The sequence below is a fragment of the Zerene cesonia genome, chromosome 26, assembly GCF_012273895.1.
Source record: "Zerene cesonia ecotype Mississippi chromosome 26, Zerene_cesonia_1.1, whole genome shotgun sequence".
Lineage (NCBI taxonomy): Eukaryota > Metazoa > Arthropoda > Insecta > Lepidoptera > Pieridae > Zerene > Zerene cesonia.
This window is the reverse complement of record NC_052127.1, coordinates 2,581,437-2,602,532: the sequence shown is the minus strand read 5'-3', so window position 1 is coordinate 2,602,532 and position 21,096 is coordinate 2,581,437. Positions and strand designations below refer to the sequence as shown.

At 34.0% G+C, this 21,096-nt stretch overlaps 1 protein-coding gene across 1 annotated transcript in view; it reads right to left on the bottom strand.

The window, feature by feature from the left end:
* Positions 1 to 837: 837 nt before the first annotated feature.
* Positions 838 to 21,096, bottom strand: part of LOC119836923 (putative transcription factor SOX-15) — a 99,368-nt gene continuing 79,109 nt past the window's right edge. The window contains exon 4 of the mRNA XM_038362391.1: positions 838 to 3,078. Within this exon, the coding sequence (XP_038218319.1) occupies positions 1,847 to 3,078 (1,232 nt within the window). The 3' untranslated portion in view covers positions 838 to 1,846. The remainder of the gene's footprint in view (positions 3,079 to 21,096) is intronic.

Genomic DNA, 21,096 nt, shown 5'->3' with positions numbered 1-21,096 from the left:
TCACGAAAATATCGAACAGTGAAATAATTTTTGAAATCGGTTTAGTAGTTTTTGAGATAACTGCGTTTGGTATTAGTATAGGTTTACAAATATAATGTCCGAGTTAGCGGCAGCATAAAATACGGCTGCGAGGTTCTATCTGTTTCGTTATTATCCTAGATCCGATAACAAATTGATTTTTGATTATAAAATCGGTTTGGTTGAATTGAAATAATCTTCTGATAGTAATTAGCTATATTTGAGAGAAATACTCTTGGTCATATTCAGATGAACGAGTGGCTTCTTAGAAGATATTCTACATAAGAATTTAATATTTTTTTTTTAGTAAATGTTCAGTTTCTAGTTTGTTTTATTTATACGTGCAGTTTGTTGCTGAAAAGATTTTCTTTGACAATCCTTACTAATAACATAAGTTACTGCCCGCATATCTGTCTTTTATTCACACCTCAAGCACTGACCTAATTTGAATGAAATTTGCCATAAAGGTAGTTTAAGAAACAGGCTATATTAGGTTGTATCCTGAAAATTCCATGGGAACTATGCGAGTTTTTTTTTGACCATGGGAACGGGCGTAAATCTAGTGATCTATAAGTTAAGCTCAAAGCAGATTTAAATAGACAAAACATTATTTATCAAACACTCTGTACCACTTTTAATCTATTTGTATGGGATGTATTTGTATAATGAACAGTAATAAAAATTCTTTATTTACCTTCACAACTTATTAAACTACTAAGTGGTATATACGTTGTGAAGGACAAAGTCTGCAATAGGTCGTAATTGTATAGGATAAGTATGAAAATTTTCATTAGTCTGGATAAAGTAAAATAAACACAATATCGAATATAATTTTTATTGTTTTATAAATTTTCTTACAATCAGGAAGAACGTTTCGCAGTGCGAGTGTATTTTACTAAAACTATGGAATCGTAATACATCTAATACATTTTAACTAAATTTAGTACAAATACTAATCTATGAGATATTTAACCATCGTATAATTTTATACAGATAACTTATATTAACATTAAATGATTAATGTAGACTTAAACTATATCTACAGGCTTATGGAAGATCGATTAATTTGACGAATTATCTAAATATAATATACAAAATAGATACAAATAAATAATCTTTAACATAGGAAACATCGTTTGTTACCTCTTGGTATAATAGTTTTAATTAAATCTTAATTAAGTGGACCCTTATATAGCACCAAGGTATTGGGGTATAGAATAGTTGTACCGAAAAAAAATTAAGACAAGTCATGTAATAAAGCATTCATATTATTTTTATATAAGGTATCCTAAAAAAAATCTTAAAGTACGCTCTTTTCTTTCAATTAAGAGGATTTTGAAGTATTCATAAAAGGATCATTTAAAAAGCAATCTATTTCCAGTGTTACTCTATGAAAAGATGGATGATTTCGTTTTATTTGTACATAGATAGACTTATGTCAAAAGACCTTATTAAAATAACGAATGAATATAATAACATGCTTATTTTTTATATTTTTGAATTATTTATCAAAAACTTTGTATTGTATTTAGGAACATTCAATTTAAACGTATACTTTCTTTATTTCAAGATTAACAATGATATATAGCAATAAACTTTTAAGTATATTGTCATTTATAAGAGTTTTATATCGAAATATATATTAGCTTATAATCAGATTATCATACCCTGGTAATAGATATTTAATATGTAATATCAATAGACAGTTCGATTCATATAAATAGGATCCAAAATTAGGCAATCATCAAATACATTCACGGGTAAGATATGCAATATTCATAAGAGCTATAACACGAGTCCCTTTAGTCTATACACGTTTAAACTCTAGTCAATTGCTATAACAAGTCTGTCTCACACCAGCTAAGATGACGCTGAATTCATCGTCTGGCCTTACATCCGACACAGGCTGAGCTGGTGGGTACGGGACGGAAGGTGGAGTTCCCGCGATCACAGAGGCGTACGGAGAAGGATACATTCTCTCCGCGCAATACTCCTGTCCGGGAGTCGATTCCGGGCAGTAGGGAGGCCGGTATTGCTGCTGCTGTTCGTATCTATACTGCTGATGCTGCTCCATAGTCCCCTCCGCACCGTAGTCCAAGTATTTGTCGAATTCCCGCGCGTCCACGTCGGATTCTGGCGAACCTGTCCGCATTTCTGAGCGTGGCATGAAACTTTGCTCGTTTTCCTGCGCCTGATTCGGCGGTTCCTCCGCGAAATACGTCCCGCTGGTGTCGTATTCAGTTTTCGGTTGCTCAGAATAGTGGGACACGTACGAATCCTCAGTTTTATACATTTGCTCGTATTGTTCGTATGGATGGTACTGAATGCTGTATTCAGTGGACATGGGCCCACTTGGTGCCGAAGACACTCGAGGTGCGGTAGCGCCTAGGGCTTGCTGGTCTTGCGAGGTCGCTACCGGTGGGAAGAACGTCCCTGTTACAAGTGGAGGCTGTTCTGCTAGCGACCTTTGCGCGCACATAACATACATGCCGTTAGCCATTCCCATAGCGGCCACTGGGGCTGGCGAAAAGGAACCGGGCGTTCTGAATGATTTGTAAGAATAGGACTCAGATAGTGAAGAGGCATTGATCGCCCGCCTTCTTTCCTCATACTGGAAGTTCTCCTTTTCGTTTTCAACGGGAGACGCATCTGGAGTGGGGAGTGGGGCTTCAGCTGGCGCACTTCTTCTACCCTGAGGTTCAGGCGACCTAGCGGGTGAAGATTCAGGAGTTTGCACGTGTCCGTTAAATTGGCTTGTTTGGTACGAGTCTGATGCGAGGGGAGATGTTCTGTACGGAGAAAAACCAGCTCCTGGGTTGTGGGAGAAGCGAGTATCTGGGGAATCAGTGGTGGTAGCGTAGGGCGAGCCTAGAGCGGCAGAGGCAGACGGCGGCGCGCTAGCAGGCGCTGAAGGTTGATTTGGTCTGGTTTTATTCTGCTTTCGCCGTCTGGGTCTGTATTTATAATTAGGATGCTCCGTCATATGTATGACGCGCAGGCGTTCCGCTTCCTCCACGAACGGCCGCCGGTCTTGTGGGGTTAACGAACGCCATTTTTTACCTGAAACACAAGAGAACACGTATGAGACGACACACAATCTAATAGGCTTGCAATTTATTATGATAATCTCAATAAGCAGGTGCTTTATCAAGCTATATGAATGATATGGACGTCGTGATCATTACTAATATTGCTTGACAATATTCTGATAAAATTCCTGAGCGTAACATTAGAGGTGTTTCATACAAAACAAAATAGACGCGGCTGTCACAAAGTCTGGCTAAATAATCACGATAGGGTTATCAAATAACTATAAAGCACCTTCAGTGAGCGACTCATAAATAACGAGATGTCCAGGTCGGTCGCGCGTCTAACTTTAAATTTAGACTTTATTTTTTGATAGCCAAAGTTGATTTTTGTGTAATGTAAAGAGTGTCAGGTTGTAAGAGAAATTATCGGTTGGGAGAACAATCTTTGAGGATATTTATCAATGCGACGTTACTGGCTACTGGCAATACAACTTTACTTAACTATTATAGAGATCCTTTTTCATAGTTCGAGGCTAATTTGTTTGCTTTTTATTGGTTGCTATGTTGTAGTTACGGAACTATGTTTTAATAATGTTATATGAAATTAACAGACACTTTACTTAAAATCACGAATGAAAATAAATTTATGCTTAGTAATGCAAATTCATTTTTGAAAAATATATGTGAGTCCTAAATATAATCTCATCATTATACTAAATAAAGATCAATAGAGTCGAGCACGCTTCGGCACGAATTGGGCCAGCTCGCACCGGGGAAGTACCACACCCCCACAGAAAACCGGCGTGAAATAATAGCTTGTTATTGTGTTTCGTACGGTGAGTGGGGGAGCCGGAGGCCCATATCCTTTTCCTTACCTTTCCCAGTCCTTTCCTTTATTCCTCTCATCAATCCTTTCCCATTCCCTTCCCAATTAAAGTCGGCAATCCATTTGTAGAGGCGAAAGGTCTTTAATTTGACCTTACGCCTCTCCAAATGTTGATGGGCGGTGGTAGCGCTTACCATCAGGCGACCCACCAGCTCCATTGCCGACTATGACATAAAAAAAAAAAAAAAAAAAAAAAAAAAAAAAAAAAAAAAAAAAAAAAAAAAAAAAAAAAAAAAAAAAAAAAAAAAAATAGCAAGTTTCATTTTTAAAGTAAGAACGATAAGAAGTTCACAAAATCACACTAAAAATCGAAATGATATATTTCGATTTTTAGTGTGTTTACGAAAAAAAAAAAACCCGCATCGGGCAACCAACCTGTTTGACTGATGTCAAATGTCAAATTGACAAATGACAGGGAAGAGCTTCCTGTAGTGTTGTATTGATACGATAGGAGGCAGATATATCGATGTTATTTATTTGTTAGAATATCAACGGTGGAGGTAAATTCATCATTAATTATGATTAATTGTGGCGGGATATGATATTATGTTACAACTTGAATTCCGCAATGTGTTAATATTGAGTGCTACAATATATTATGGAGATAATTCGAGATATGTTACGTTAGTGATGGATACGCTTTCGAATATCTTCTCCTTGGAAATCATGACAGATTTTATTTAAAATATTCCCTCGCGCTGGTGACTTTCGAGATTATTTATGTACTAGCACGCATTTTAGCACTCGAATCAAATCAAAATAGTCTATAGTTTTACTTTAATAAGGTAACTTTTTATAATCAGAAGATTTTTTTTGTATTGTTAAAACAATTATTCATTCACATAGTCGAAGTTTGATTCCGCGGCTTCATCAGTTTGTGACCTAAAAAAGGCTTGTCTACTATCATACATCTCTGTGCCAATTATGACGGAGCCAATGTGTTTTTTTACTCATAATAAATATTTAATTTCTTTTTTTCGGGGTTGCTAAGACACTCCTTTATCCCTGCTTCGCTACTGTTTTTTTTTCATTTTTCATGTTGTGTTTCTATACATGTCTTGTTCTCGCTTTCAATGTTATTTGTTTGGTGTGTAATGTTATTCAACGGACTTCAAAACAGAAGGACTGTTTTTATAAAGTTTTACTGAGTGAACTAAATGAAAAAGGTGAAGTGATTTTTATGTTCGTATGTGTATGCCACTTTTATAGTTAATACGGTTATTCTAAAAAATATATCTGAATAGTTGATGACTTTTCGGAAAAATATATGCCTTTAGAAATTGTCAAACTCCCCTCTATGTTTTATGGGCATAAACGGGATTTAATTTATCAACTAGTGATCGTAACTAAGCCATTATATCTATAACTATACATTTTCATTTTAAAATTTAGTCAAATAGCCACGTAATGCCTAGTTGTCGTCTGGCCAATGAACTTCTTTTTTGATGTTTATAGTAGATATTTTACTAATAAATGAAAACATTAAGGGTAAAATTAAGCTTTATCTTCTTTTATTTCTGTAAAATGTTATTAAACACTTCGAATAATTTAGATTGAAGAACAAATCGAATAAAGAAACGTCATTTGTTTTATTTGATTTAAGGATATAGAGATGTTGAGGCGGGATTCGAACCTGCGCTTTCGCCAAATCGGGGCGAGATTATGCCACTCAGCCACCCATGATCCGAATCCCGCTTTATTTTTTTTTTTACTGAACCGTTTTTTTTTCAAATACTACTACACTTAAAATCAAATTTTTAGTGTTTTCTCATTGTGTAAGCATCGAGGTATATGCTTGTTTAGCATGTGTTTATTGAACCTCTTATTGACACCTTGTATTGAATTATCAACGACGCAGCTAACACATTCAATTACATATGACTGACGTTATAAGAACCTAGACCACATTCGAAAAAAAAATGTTTGACCGTAAAACGGAAACCGCAAGCGTTAGAGTCCAACAGAGGCCTCTATGCGTAGGAAGTTTAACTTTTGAGGGATCACATATTAATGAATGTTATTGAAACCATACACCGCCTGTTATGAGAACCGTAATAGGTTGCGTATTTATCTATAATCTTGTTACACTCTCAACAGCTTCTGTAACAGTTATTTGACATTCTACTGTATTGTATTGACCTCTGATATATGGACCCATTCAGCTCTAATAATGGTTATTCTTTGACTTATTAGCGGATGGAGGTGTTTTGTTTGGATAGCGTCTTTTATTGTGCAGAAAAAGTAAGTGTTAAATTGTACGTTTATCTGTGTTTAGATTTATCCAAATTTACAGAACGAAATTACAAACCTTGGAAATATTTATATCTTTATTCACACGTAAAAATACCTACCCTTTAGGTACCCCTTAGGGTTAGTCAGTAATTATTATTTATACAGTTGTGTCAAATTGAATTTCTACTATTATTTATATAATATACCGTGTTTTTCATGATCGTGACACCTGTGAAGTGCCTATTCAAATAATTGATCTACGCCCAGAATAGCCCATTAAAAAAAACATATATGTCAAACGTCCCCACAGATGACATTAGCCATAGACACGAGTAACTTTATAAATTTTAAATTGCGAACGTAATGGCCGATCACAATCTTGAAACGCACCTGTTGATAAAAACATTTCTTGCAAATGAAACCACCCGAAAGTTATTTTATGTGTTTATGATATCGTTAATAAATGACAGGTCATTAAGAGGGTCGGGTTTTGGACTTATTTTCGAAAGCTTAGATGACAGAAATCAATCACTCTCAATTTCGGGGTACTGCCGTCAAATAAGTTTAATGGGGGTTTCAAAGTATTTTATTTAAAAATTATGAGTTATTTTTAGATTTATTTGCTATTTGCTTTTGCTATTGATGGTCAAATAATTTTAAATTTTAATTTGCTTTTATATATTTTTTTACCTTAATGATATTACTTCCTATTACAAGGTTCTAGGCTCTATTTATATTTTGACGATAAAATATTAAAAAAGTTTTTTTAAAGGCAAATGAGAAATCTCTATGATTTACACATAAAAAGAGTAGTAAGTTGAAAGCTATAATATAATACAATATACCTATGTTCCTCAAAAAATAAATATACGTATTATAAAAATACATTACACAATATATACATATATATGTATAAATATATGCTTAATAGTAAAAGTAATGATCGACCTATGCTGTTAACCGTATTTATAATTCGTCGAGAACAGAAGCCCAAAAGATAAACATACAAAGTATTGATAAGCAACTAATAATTTCCATCCATCAAATGTGTTATGACACGCGGTGGTCTAACCTCTATCAATTAAATCTTAATGAGCTTAATGTTGCGTAGCCTAGACGGATTTATTTTTTATCTGTGCTCAATTATGTTGATCCGACGAAAATATAAAAAGTTGTACATAATTAAAAAAAATAACAGTAGTTGATGGATAATAAAAAGAGTTTTATAGTTATCACAGGCTATAGAGATGGCATATATTCCTTGTCGTCTATTCTTAAAAAAAATGTTTAAAAATCGAACGCGCCTAGTGTTACAAAGCGCCGGTAGATGGCAGCGGCGATTTTTTACCGCGACGGATGTCCACGAGCACGCGTTGCATTCTAAATTTTCGCCATTCTCCTCTATCAACGACGAAATGTATAAGCCCCTCTCTTTCTAGCAAAATATTTTTTTTTTTGCATTTCGATTACGAATGCGTGGCCATTTTTGTCGTTTTTTACGCTGGTACGCCTGCTTTTCTTACCGGTGACCGGTGGCAGCCGACGTTGTTTTATTTTTGTTTAAATGTCGTAGTTATAAACTATCCCGGGTATGGTTATTAATCGATAGAGTTGATATATAACTCAGAAATATTTTAGTCAATAAAACCATGGAATAAACAAGATGTTTTCATGACTTATTGGAAGACGGTCAGGTACTATAATTATAGCATTATTATATTACCTATATTATTATGAAGGAATTCATTCAATTTTATTTTCCATTAAGCTTGTAGGTATCTATTAAAACACTGTAAATGAAACTTGCAATAAAATTCCTTTATATCATAAAAATTTTCCAAGCTACGATCGTTATGTTTTTTACATAAGTAAATTATTGTCAATGCTTTTTTTCTTACAAATTGACAAAAAGTCGTATTCATTTCAATATGTAGTTAAATGAAATGTTTAATACCCATTTACAATTTAATTTATCATATTAGTTCAAATCAATATAATGAAATTATAAACCATCCAATAATAACGTTTGTAATTGTGACTATTCATTATCGTATACTAGCGGTCCGCCCCGGCTTCGCCCATGCCACTGAAAGAATTTTTCAAATCGGACCAACAGTTCCTGGATTAGCGCGTTCAAACAAACAAACTCTTCAGCTATATAATATTAGTATAGATAAAAAAAGATTATAAAGAACAAGAACCATAGACAATCCTTCAAATACAGGCAACTTTAAAAAGCACAACGTTCCTACGAATGGTCACTCACTACAGCTTCAAAACATTTAGAAAAACGAACAGTAGTAGATGTTCCGAAGGTTATAACTCAGTGATGCGATTTCTGAGAACGGGTCCCCGTATAAGCAAAGCTGCCGAAATACATAAAGTTGGCTTTATTCGGCTCTCGAAGTTTATATCGGCGGAAACGAAAATATTATACGCATTGTGAGTGTGGTGTGCGTGAAAAGAGGTCGCGATTTTCTTCGTGTCTTCCATTAAAACAGCTACGTGTTATACAGAATTCAATGTTTTTATATGTAGTTATAAGTATTACCTTAAATATTTTCCATATTAACACAGATGGATGGAAATGGGAATCGATGTGAGGTATAATGTTTCAAATCTGGTTAAACATGCCCATTTTATGATTTTCATATCTCTATTAATAGGTTAAAGTTACTTTATCCGTCGATTAGTTGATCTGTCTGTTTGCCATCTGATTCTTATCGCCTACTCCAGTGAAATATTTGGATGAAATTAGTTTTAAGAATCCGATAAAGGATGTAACATACTTTTCATGTAAGACCTAGAAGAACGGGAAGGAACAACGTTGGTAAAAACTCGATAGTATATCTATGATGGATAACTGGCCAAGCCGCGGGCAGAAATATAGTGTCAATAGTATACAATATATATAATACAATTTTTACTTTAAAAACTTAGGATAGGAATAACATTTTTAACCAAATTTACATGGATTATTTGTAGATGTAAAATATAACAGGTGTTAAATCGCTATTGCTTCCGTTCCCGCTACCTCCTCCAACTTAAGTATCGTCAACCCAAGTAATAAACTGCGGCTAAGCTCGAGGGAACATTGTGCCTAGCATAACCCAGCCTCCAGCCATTGCTAACGCGTAATCTATTTTATGTAGCGATGCAAAAAGTGCGCACTTACGTACAAAGTATGTATTGTGCGTTTTATGTTTTAAGAACTGAAAATTTGTTATTTTTGTGTTACTTTTACGGCTTTTTGAGATCGTGTGGCAGTTAGGATTCGCTGCGTTCAAATTTGTGAGACGTTACGACCATGTTGGTCTATTACATTTCGTATTTGTTATTTTAAATCTAATATTAAGTAGAACCTTTAGACGTGGTAACTTTTAAAAAGAGTAAAACTAACTCGTTTCCATTTTTTTATAATTTTATGAATAATAAATATGATCGTAGACTTTGTTTAAACAATAGCTACGAAATTCAATTTAAATTTTAGTTCCAATATTTAAACCTCACTGAAACAAAGCAATGCCTCCTCCACGACATACCTGACCCTTTAAATGTATTGGAGTGAATAGAAATCAAATTAACATTAAGATCAGCAAGGATAGCGCAAAAAAGTGAAATGTTACAGCAAATAACATTAAATAAGGCAACATATTTGTACTTGCAACACCAGGAATGCAACTAACATTCCCTTCCATGTAAAGCCCTTTCGATATTTATTTAAAAACCCACTAGAATTACGCGCCAATGCATTTAACTGGTATCAAAAATACCGTTCTATATCAGCAATATTTATTTCTCCTAATTTGACTACATTCTCGGTTACGGGACGTATCCATTAATCATACGGTTGTCTCGTTCGCGCGCGCGCTGTTTTCGTACATCTGCCTCGCTCTGTCGCGTTGTGATGCGCCGCGCGTACGACTGGGCCGCGCGTGCCAGCGCCGACAACGTTGGCGTTTTTTTACTTAACAAGAAAAACCATAAAATGAAATGATTGTTAAAAGGCAGCCGTTTAAGGATTAGTTTCCGTTTATAAAGGTATCATTCGCGCGATTGATTGTGTTGCAAATTGATAAATTATGCTGAATCTGTGATAGATTTTTTACGCGTAGTAGGTATGTCCATAGGATGGTGCCAGTTTAGAAGATAAATAGACATAAATGCGTACACATTTTGTGTTGTTATGGTAGTTTTAGCAAAGAATGCAGTTAGTTTAAGATAATGTGTTTTTTTGTTGTTGAAAATGGCTGGAATAGATGTACAAAAATTGTCACCTATTAGAAAGCAATTAGTATAAATAGATAGATATATACCATACTTATGATAATCGATTTAAATTATGCTTGCAGCTGGAATTATTATTTGTAATTTTAAATATAATTATTACGGCCAAAGGTTGATTCATACAACGCGGATCACGAATATTTAAATGAAACATGCGCTTCCAGAAACTGCAATGCAAACTGACACGTATTTTGTTTCATGAAATTATTAAGGATATATTGAACTAGCTATATAGGAAAGAAAAAATGATTAGTCTTCTATATCTTGTCAGACACCCTTATCTAACCCTGAACTTCTCCGTGCTACGCTCACGCGTTATTCACTGGACCCTCATGGGAGGCCTGTGTCCCAGTAGTGGGAACGTAAAGGCTGATGGTGACTCCTTATTGGCTATAATTCTTCTACACCCTAATAATAGATATGGAAACTTTTCGTATTTAAATTTTTCTTTTTAATCGTGATTGTAAGGTGTTGTCCACACGTGCTATTTAACATATTTCTGTAATCCATGCAGTCTAATGTCACACAACCCTGCTACATAGTTATTTACGATGATTTTTTTATTTTTCTATGTTAAAAAAGCGTCGTCCACATTGCGTTATTGACGGCCTACTTTTAAAAACCTTATCCCAGAGCCTATCCACATTACATTAATTTTCGAACGTTAATTTTTTAATCATGATTTTGGAGGTTATGCACGAGCTGACTAGTAGACTATTTATTCAACACTATAAAAAAGGCTATATGTTCAATCATTAAAAGAATGACAACTATCAAATGGCTAGGCTGTCTGGTTGACATGTATTTTTTTTTATTCTAGAACGTTAACTTTTTAATCGTGATTTTGAAGGTTATAAAGCGTCGTCCACACGTGCTCATTAAGTGGGCGGTTATTCGCGCCGCGTGAGGCGAGCGGTCACGTCGCTAGCACGCGCCGATACGCGTCTTCACTGTCGCACGACACGATATGACCTATTTAGTGGTAGATTTATTAGTTTATAGAGTACATGCTTGGCTGACGTCCGGTTGGCGGTTTTGTATTCTGCGCGGTGTGGATAACTCTTGTAATGTCCTTTTTTGAATGAGCTACATGTGTTATCTATCGTATCTATATACGCAATATCTTATGTGTCTACGCTAAAGAAGGAATTCTTCAATATTAAGCATTTAAGGATTGTTGGAAATCTTAACAATAATGCGGGTATTTTACGATGCAAAATAATTATTTTAAACAAAAAAATGAACTGCGGTCAAACTGTCAGAATGAATGGAACCACGAAGCAGGCAACAGTTTTCAAGTAAAAAAAAAAAGAATCATAATATGTAATCAGTTCATCCAGTAAAAACTTAACTTAAACAAACACAAAAATACAGTCAAATTGATAATGTTCTTTTTTGAAGTCTCTTGACGACAGTCTATTTCTCTCACTTTTCGTTTTCAATCTACATGTTGTTACAGCTGATAACAGAATAAATGAACGTCAATTATCCTCGAAATGAAGATTAATTGACGTGGAAACTTCTGCAATTCTTTTAAAAGTTAACCTATCAGTTCCATACGTATATAATTCTATTCTTCAGTCACTACAGTTTGCTTATTATTCCCAAGGTGTTTTCGTCACCATTCGCCGATGATGTATTGAGTTGCAAACACGCGCGCATGTCGACAGTTATTTGCAAAACGTTAAACTTCAGTTTGATAATTTTGTTGCTACGTTTATGGAATTAATTTTGAAACGACATAGTGTTAACATAGAATATGGTTAGGTAATAAAACCCAGTTTGAAGGCACATTTATTGAATGTAATAAAGAGGCAGAAGTAAATTTTGCATTCAGTCATTTAAATGAATGAATAATATCTTAGTTCTATCTTAGTTTCTATAGAGAGAAGAAAACTTTTCATACATACATTGTTATGTATGTATGAAAAATTTACATGTTTACATTAATTCCAATTTTCAGCGAGTACCTGTCACATTTATCAATGTTTTTATGCTCTGCTCAGATTAAAAAAAAAACATTTTTTGTTCTAAATTTAAATAATATTCACACAGTTGCAATGGAAACACGCGAGATTGCGGCATAGGCATTAGCAAGCCGTTGAGCATCATTATAATATTATAATTATTATTATTAGCGACACGTCCTTGATATATTATGGCTCTATTACGCTCTATATAGAGTGTGCAGAAGTATTCGTTTTTAGTTATTTACTTTTAGATTTAATGACAATTTTCTAAACATTTGTAAGGTACAGAGTTAACACGGTAAGGAATGTGAAACAATTCACAAAAAATATTATTGAGTGACTTTTTACGTAAATAAATGGACCGCTGATAAAGTGAATAATATAATAATTGAATACGTAACCCCCTTTAACGTCTCAACCATAAATATATGCGCTTGACACATAATTCGTATCAATTTACACCGTGTAGCAGCTAGCAACACCACAACCTTGAAACCGCCAAAAATATGCATTGTTATCTGTGGATCTATGGTTCGATATTCGTTCGCCGCGTTTTCCACGAAGCGGCATAGACAAAGGGACACATTGTCATGCAGGACGCCTGCAGTCTATGCTACCGGACTTTATTCTTAAGTTCAATTGAGCAGTAAAACCTTTTTGTGGTAATAATCTTTTATCTTGAAAAAAAATATAAATAAATTTTTAGAACAATATGTTTTTTAACCACCGACGTAAAAAGGATGAAAATCTTTTCACATCAAAGATATTAATAAAAAGGTTTTTAAATTATCAATTTAATTTACTTATCTCATACATATTCATCAAGAACTCTCTTCACTCTGTAAAGCGAATTAATTGTAAGCCGTGAAATATTATAAATATCATACAATAAATATTTAAAATAACATTAAATGCCTACTTCAATTTTCTATTAATTTAAGTCCAAGATTCTAAGCCGTTCCACCTATGGATTATGAATCCAATACTAGATAAGCCCCGCGTCTCATATTTAATTCAAAAGCATTTTACATCTCAATCGTTACTGTTGAATCGTTAAATTGTTGTCACGAGCATACATACGAAATTGCATCTTTACATGATTCCATGATCTCTCCTTTGTTTAGAAATAACTTTAATTACTTTAGAGCGAATTAGTCCAAATATAATAACATAAAAGTTATGTTTTGCTTATCGTAAAGTTTAATCTCATTTCGTTTATAGTGTCATTATTAAGATACCAAACAAATTTTGATATGGTATTACTGAATAAAACCCATATATTATTTGCTTCAAATAGATCCGTCAGAGCGGAGTCAACGATAAATTTTACTAAGTTTTAAAACTTTTGCCTGCATCTAGCAACACTTGTCATGGCATCTTGTATATCTTATTTTTACATGTCTATGTAGTGTGAAATTTTAATAACGTATCTTTAGTTTTTGCACGGATGTGGAGTATTCAGTTATATTGTATATATTTTTTTGTAGATTCTAGCTTTTGCTAGTATTTATAGAATCATTTAACTCTCATTATAAGAAATAAAAAGTCCTTTCAAAATACGTTTGTTTTGAGCTGATTTCTATACAGTTATTTCGGCAAGGCTATATTTTGTCAGAAATATGAATGGAACAAAACAATGTAATCTTTGTTGTTAAGTCAACGCAGAATTAGTTGATGTATTATTTGCATAAGCTTATTTATACACAAATGACGTAGTTTTCTCACAACAGATGTTCCCATACCTTGAAATAAAAGTCAACGAACTCAAAGTTCTACAATTCCAAACAAAATTACAGGGCAATCGTTCGTCGCCCAAATGACACCCCGTGACAAGCAAATGACATAATTGTCAAAATAGTCACTACGCTGACACTCGCACGTGACATCGCGATATGAAAGAGACGTTTATACCGAATAAGGTAAGAGCAAGTGGGATGGATTATACCGTGTCGGTGTCAATTATAGGCGGGAAAACGGAATTAGAGACCACGAGCGCGCCGGTTTCAAATTTGGAATAGTTTCTTTTTAAAATCGATAAATCGATCAATTTCAGACGTCGAAATTGATTGCGTGTGGTCGATTTTCTAAGAATAATTGAATATCAATATAAAGTTACGATTGTATGTTATTAAAATGATTGGCTGTGAACTTATGAATGAAAGTCGAGTCATTCATAACACAGCTGCGAAAACGTCTCGGATACGCTACGGTTATAATTATTAAATCATCCTATTAAGGGATATTATGCAGCGCACAATTTTATGAGCATACTTTGCGAACGCTATAATAAAAATCCGCAATATATTTGCGACTCTTGGGCCGGCCCTTTCGACGCCTGTCGTGCATAAAATCCGCGATCATTTCTCCTAATTATACGTATGGACTTTGAGAGTCTGAGTTTTGACGCGATGTGGGTGTTCGAAGTATAAAATTATGATTTGGCGCGAATGCGTGACAATTTTTTTTAAATTGTTTCGGCCAGGATTACGTGTGTTGAAGTTTGCACAGGGTATTATTTATTTATGAAATTAAATTTTCTCGATAACTGGATAATATTTATGGCAGGTAAAAGAAGCGTTAAACAGATGTCACATTTAATGTAGCATCGTGAAAGAGGCGTAATTTTATTTATCGCTTTTTAATGAGCTGCCTTATGCGTGCAAAAATACTGTTGATTTATATAGGACGTTAAATATTTCGATTAAGCCCCATTTATTTGCGTCAACAGTCTGTTTATTAACGACATTTATTTATGAAATAGCTACAAGCAGAACACACATAATTGACATAATCACATTGACCTGACTTTAATTATTTCTAGTAACCGTAATTAGTATCGATTATTTTACAAAAAGAGGAAAAACGCATCACGGAAGTCTATGCACTGGTAATTATGTAAAAAATGTTTATGTTATGACAGATCATAATAAGTAAATGCTTTCGTCATAAATATGGAGGCGAAGTATGGGAAACATCAGGTCAACTTTCTTTCTATATTCATAGCGTGATACAAAGCAGTTTGCAATAAAAGTTCTGTTTTTCTAACTTATCTGTGGGAGCGTTATAATAAGTGATGCTTGTTATTGATCTTGAATCAGGGGCAATATGAAATAACGCATTAACAGTAGAACATTGATTGATTTTACTAAGAATGACGTCTTCTTTTTTCAAAAAGATTTCAAACTTTTTATTTATCTTGCCATGCACATTGGTATTATTTATAAAAAAGTAAATCAGGGAATTTAAAAAAAAAAATACGTTTTGTAATGCATGTTCCATTTTGAAGAGGAAACGAACTATTATGAATCGAAAACGACGACACACAAATTGGTTTGTAGAAATGTATTGGATTTACGTTTTCGCATAGCGTATCACGCACACGTACAACCAATAAAACATTCAAAGCATAAAAACTCCTTGAACTGCTATGTGTTATACCTAGAAAAGTATTATTTTTCGACCGCCGTGCGACGCGACGACCCGTGACGTCACTTCCTCTTGGGTGCTATGACCCCAAGAAATGGTCTACGGACCATAGAGTATACAAACTTTTTATAACATTAATGGACACAGGAAATTAGTTTGGAATTTTCGGTTAGTGATTGCGATCCATTTTACGGTCTACTAGTTGAGCTTATATGGACATTTTCCGATCGCTAGCTTAATTGACTATTTTAGGAATGAATTTGATGGGAGTCTCTTTATTCATTCATATTATGACAACTAAATTTGATTTTTAATAAAAAATCAATCACAAAATTTTTAAAAGTTTCAGAGGTCAATTTATATTGTGTTAAAAATAATTCAAAGTTATAGACGTGCCATACTACAACTTTCTGGACAATATTGTCTTTTTTAAGCGTTTGATCAAATTGCAAAAAAAAAATTGATTCGAAACGCTGCGCTAACTGATTGACGAATATAAGATACGATAAGAAGATTTTTCAGAAAGGTTAATCTTATTAAATATCTATCAGTCCCACAACTTCTAATCGGTGTCACATCTAAATTAGCGTATTATTTACCGCTGTTTCAAGCGCCCTTTTTGCTGGAATACATTAAGGCCATTTCACACCCACAACTCACACAGTCAATTCGCAATCGTTCACGCATTATTGCCTTTTCGGTATCAAGCGCTGATACCAGCAATGATGCTAGTGCAATATGCATGAGCTATCATTCCCATGACGGCATAACTGTTCCGTGATTGAGTTTTCTGCTTTTTTGCGCTTTAATTACAAAGGTTAATGATCTTTGACCGGAGTCACCTTTCTCTTTGGTTTTGTGAAATGTAATTTTTTCGATGTTCGTTTGAAGAACAATTTAAAATGACTGATATTGTTCGGATGATGTAGCGTTAGGATTCTTACGTTATATACGTATAAGATTTTTAAATATATTTTTCTTTATTTATTTAACCATTGAATGTACCACATTAAATTAAAAACGTTAGAAATATACAAAATAGTGATTTATATAGTATATAAGGATTTATGCAAAAATTAAATTACAAACAGTTTACCCCATATTTTCTGTCACCAAACAAAAACGTTTTATTTTTCATGTACAATTCTTTACAAGCCTCAAACCTGAATAATTAACACAAAAAGGCCATGAACTATTTTTTTAACTTGTACTTTTTAAAAACTTCCGTATGACGTCGCGATTCTAAGGCTTTTTTAATGTTCGCTTCGTAGCATATTAATACCCACTGTTTTCACAAATGCCTAGTAGCAGTTTTCAGCAGACTGAGAATGCATGTTGCAATTTTTGACCGTCATATAGACATTTTTTGTTTAATCGGAATCAAACATTCCCTCACCGAATAAGGTATAACGTGATATTCCTCTTTCCTCTATTCCCCCTAGAACGTATTTGAAGTATTCGAATTTCAAAATTATATTATTATGAAATAACAAAATTTTAAATTTCGAACACTTCCATTTAATTAGAAGCTTTCTGGCGTACATTGAAATGCGATGACGTCACGAGCCTCAGCAAGGTTATATGAAAAACAGCGATACACACAAGTTTACGGTGCACCCACAAAGGTCCCCGGTTCAAGCCCTGCCCAGCCAGGCGTCGCTTCCGTGTTACGTTCGCACGGTGCCGTGCCAATTAGCTTGCTAGTGACATTGAATTATTGGAAATTTTGTGATTTTTTTATTCACTACTACTCCTACTATGGGTTGCCTGGTAGAGATGGCTTTTATACATAAGGCAGCTATTTGTGCACTAGTTTTAGGTTGTCTTTTAATTATATCGCTTTTGTATTATTTATCTATCTATACATTTTCATATCTATTTATTCATGTATATATTTTTGTATTGGTCTATCTATCTGTCTGTCTACGAGATATCTATTTCGAACTTCTATTTAACTATTCCAAAAGACGGACTTGCAAAACTCTTTCACCGTTGGATAAAACTCACGCTCAAACACATATTTATTCAATTAGATTTCCTAAAGAAGCACTTTTGAACCGTCATAACATTAGTTTTAACATTTACCACCGGTTCGTAAAGCAGATTCTACAGAGAAGAGCCGACACGAAACTCTGTTGTTCTTTTCCAATTATGTTAATTTTACAATTTTATACATAGGTAATTTGTTTATATAATAATCGTTCCACAAAACTGTCCTATGGTTCTTAAGCGACAACGTTCCATAGATATCTTCCAAATATTATATACAGACTCTCTGAACCAATACGTTTTTAAATAATCAAATTTAGAACTATAAAACTCTTGAATACTACTAGGAACTTATTGCAGAAGACCTTGACCAATATATGATTTTATCATTTTAGGATGCCGGAAAGGCATTTCAATTTGATATATACGTGATCCCTGATTGCTATTCGTACAGGGTTCTACGGGCGAAAACACAGTGTTGGTTACATCACCTATATCTCTAAAACGGTTCTTTATTGGTCGATGGATTTTAGATCGAAAACAATAAACTCAAATTTGAATACTCAACTACCCGGGCAGAGATGGGGCGAATACCTATTACACAAATCATATTTTAAATCAGAAAAGAAACACGTTTTCGTAACGTTTTCAAAATTAATTTGATTAAAACAGAAAGAAGGGAGAGAGAAATATATATATCTGATCGCCTCACACATACGCACACACATAATTCATCCTCATCACAGTTAGCTATTATGTTGCCAGACATAAATACTCAAAAAAATCTAAATATAACACATAAAGGAGAAACGCAATAATAATTCCTACTGGGCAGTAACAACAAACAAAATACATACAATTTATACTCGTAGAAGCTTGATTTAATTAAATAGTAATCTCATTCGTAGCAGCCAATCAAAATACTTAAACCTCATAATTAAAACGTGTTTAACAAATATTATAATATTGTACATTACGTGTAGTGCGATACCATCGCCGTATTTCTTTCATTCGAATCTAATAAAATTAACTATCCGTAACCGCCCATTGGTTTTTATAATTACAAGCACCAGTTCGAAACACGAAAACCAACTCTATTCACCAAGTAATAGATTCGAATTTGCTTCACTCGTGCGAGATGACGGAATTCATTAAACGAGAGCCATAAACCACCAGATGGGGGGAGGGAAATCTACGCTATTCACTAGCAATTAGGTTTAAATTTGATCGTATCTTTTTTATAGTAAATTACTGGAGTGGCTAATAGATAGAAGACAGCTCATTTTGTAACTAAGGGTTTAATGTTATGTTTACACGTTTTTGTGATAGCGTGAAATTTATTCCATATTATGTAGATTCTATTAATGTTTATAGAGCAATTAGGTGGATGTTAAGTGCTTTATGGTATTTTAAAAATGCGAGTTCTTACGAGGTGTGGTTTTCTTACTGAGTTGTTTCAGGTGCGTAAGATGACTTCTTTGAAAGTTGATCTTTTTTCTATATTTGTTCTCGGTAACTTTTAGTGAGATTTTATGTATTTTTTAATGTTTAAGATAGTTTTGTAAGGTTTTGCTCGCAATTGTAGCCTTTTAGTATTGTTAAACTGCCCTGTATGAAGAAGCCTTTAATATATTTATATTCTTTATGCATCTTCTTTTACCCATTTTGAGTTTATCTTATTTTAAAATTCTGAATACGTTTTAGTTGGGCTTGGATTCTTTTCATTAATATCCTATTAAAGAGAATTCAACGCGTTCAACTCTCGAGTCTTAAATTAAAAATTAACATTTGATCTATTACAAAATATCTTATATTTTTATAAAATACATGAATTTATCGAATTTTTAGTCAACTACAGACATTTTTTGAAATTATTTATTTATTCGAAAGCGTAGACAGCTATAATCGAGTATAAATGTAATTTAGATACAAATTGAAGCACCGACAGGTTTATGTCAAAGTACACATTATCACGTCTGTGCAAAATACACTTAAAAATGCAATCATTTTTAGCAAATAATTAACCACCTAAAAAAATTAACTTATATGTACAAAGGAAATCTTATAACGGTGATTCGGAGACAAATTAAATAAAAGCTTTTGCAATAAGCTCTGTTTACAACTCATAGAGTCTCACCTCAATGATTAGCAAACATTAATAAATTTTCCTTCAAATATGTTTTAATAGACACCTGTATCCTGATGTTCTACGAACTTGTGTGCATTAAATAGATAAATAAATTAGTTAGGTGGATAATAAATGTTTACGGTTGGTGTCTCACCCTTTGAGGGTTGGAGAATGCGTAGCATGGGAAATTCTCAATGAGAAAAAGGACGCTTGTCATGAACAATTTATTGCGTTGTCTTTTTGAAAATTCATCATCAGCCCATATATGTTCCCACTGCTGGGACACAGGCCTCCTATGAGGGTTCAGGCCATAATCCACCACGCTAGCCAAGTGCGGGTTGGCAGATGTCACATGTCGTCGAACTTTTAATTCTTGGACATGCCGGTTTCCTCACGATGTTTTCCTTCACCGTTTAAGCAGTGGTGATGTTATCCACATGCGCAGATAAATTGAAAAATCAATTTATTTCCTGCACGCTCGCCCGGTCTCGAACCCCGACTTATCGATTTTGAAGTCCAAGGTTCTCACTACTGAGCCACCACTGCTTTTTGAAAATGCACGCGAAAATTTTCCAGTTATAAATAAAAGAATGAATAAATGCATCATTATAGGGCATCCCTTTTTAAACGTAGATGACGACGTAGAACAGATAAAATCTTTTGTTAAAAATAATAACAGATAATATTAATAACTCATACAAATTTGATGCAAATATTATAATGACGTCACTGATTTACAATAGCCCCTTAAAGGTCACTGTAATTAAATAATTAAACAACCATAAAAAAGTCAAATCTATGCTCATATTGTAAATACAAGAGCATATTTTGAGAGAGTTTGACGCATACCCAAGGGTTCGGGGAGAATGCCCTGGGTAAAGTCCGATTCAAACTGCAATATTGAACTACCGACATCACTCCAATATGTTTCGTCGAGCGGCTCTAGTGAAGGGGTCATGGGTGCCTGTTGACGTCCGCGACTACACAAAAGCACCTATCTGTGACGTTTTCACGCTAAAAAAACAAGAATCTATGGGGTCTAATATAGGATGTGAGCTATCAGCGTATGATAATGTGCGATACGTGTAAGCGTTGCTACAGGGGGTTACTGTGACGTCTTAAAACAGTACT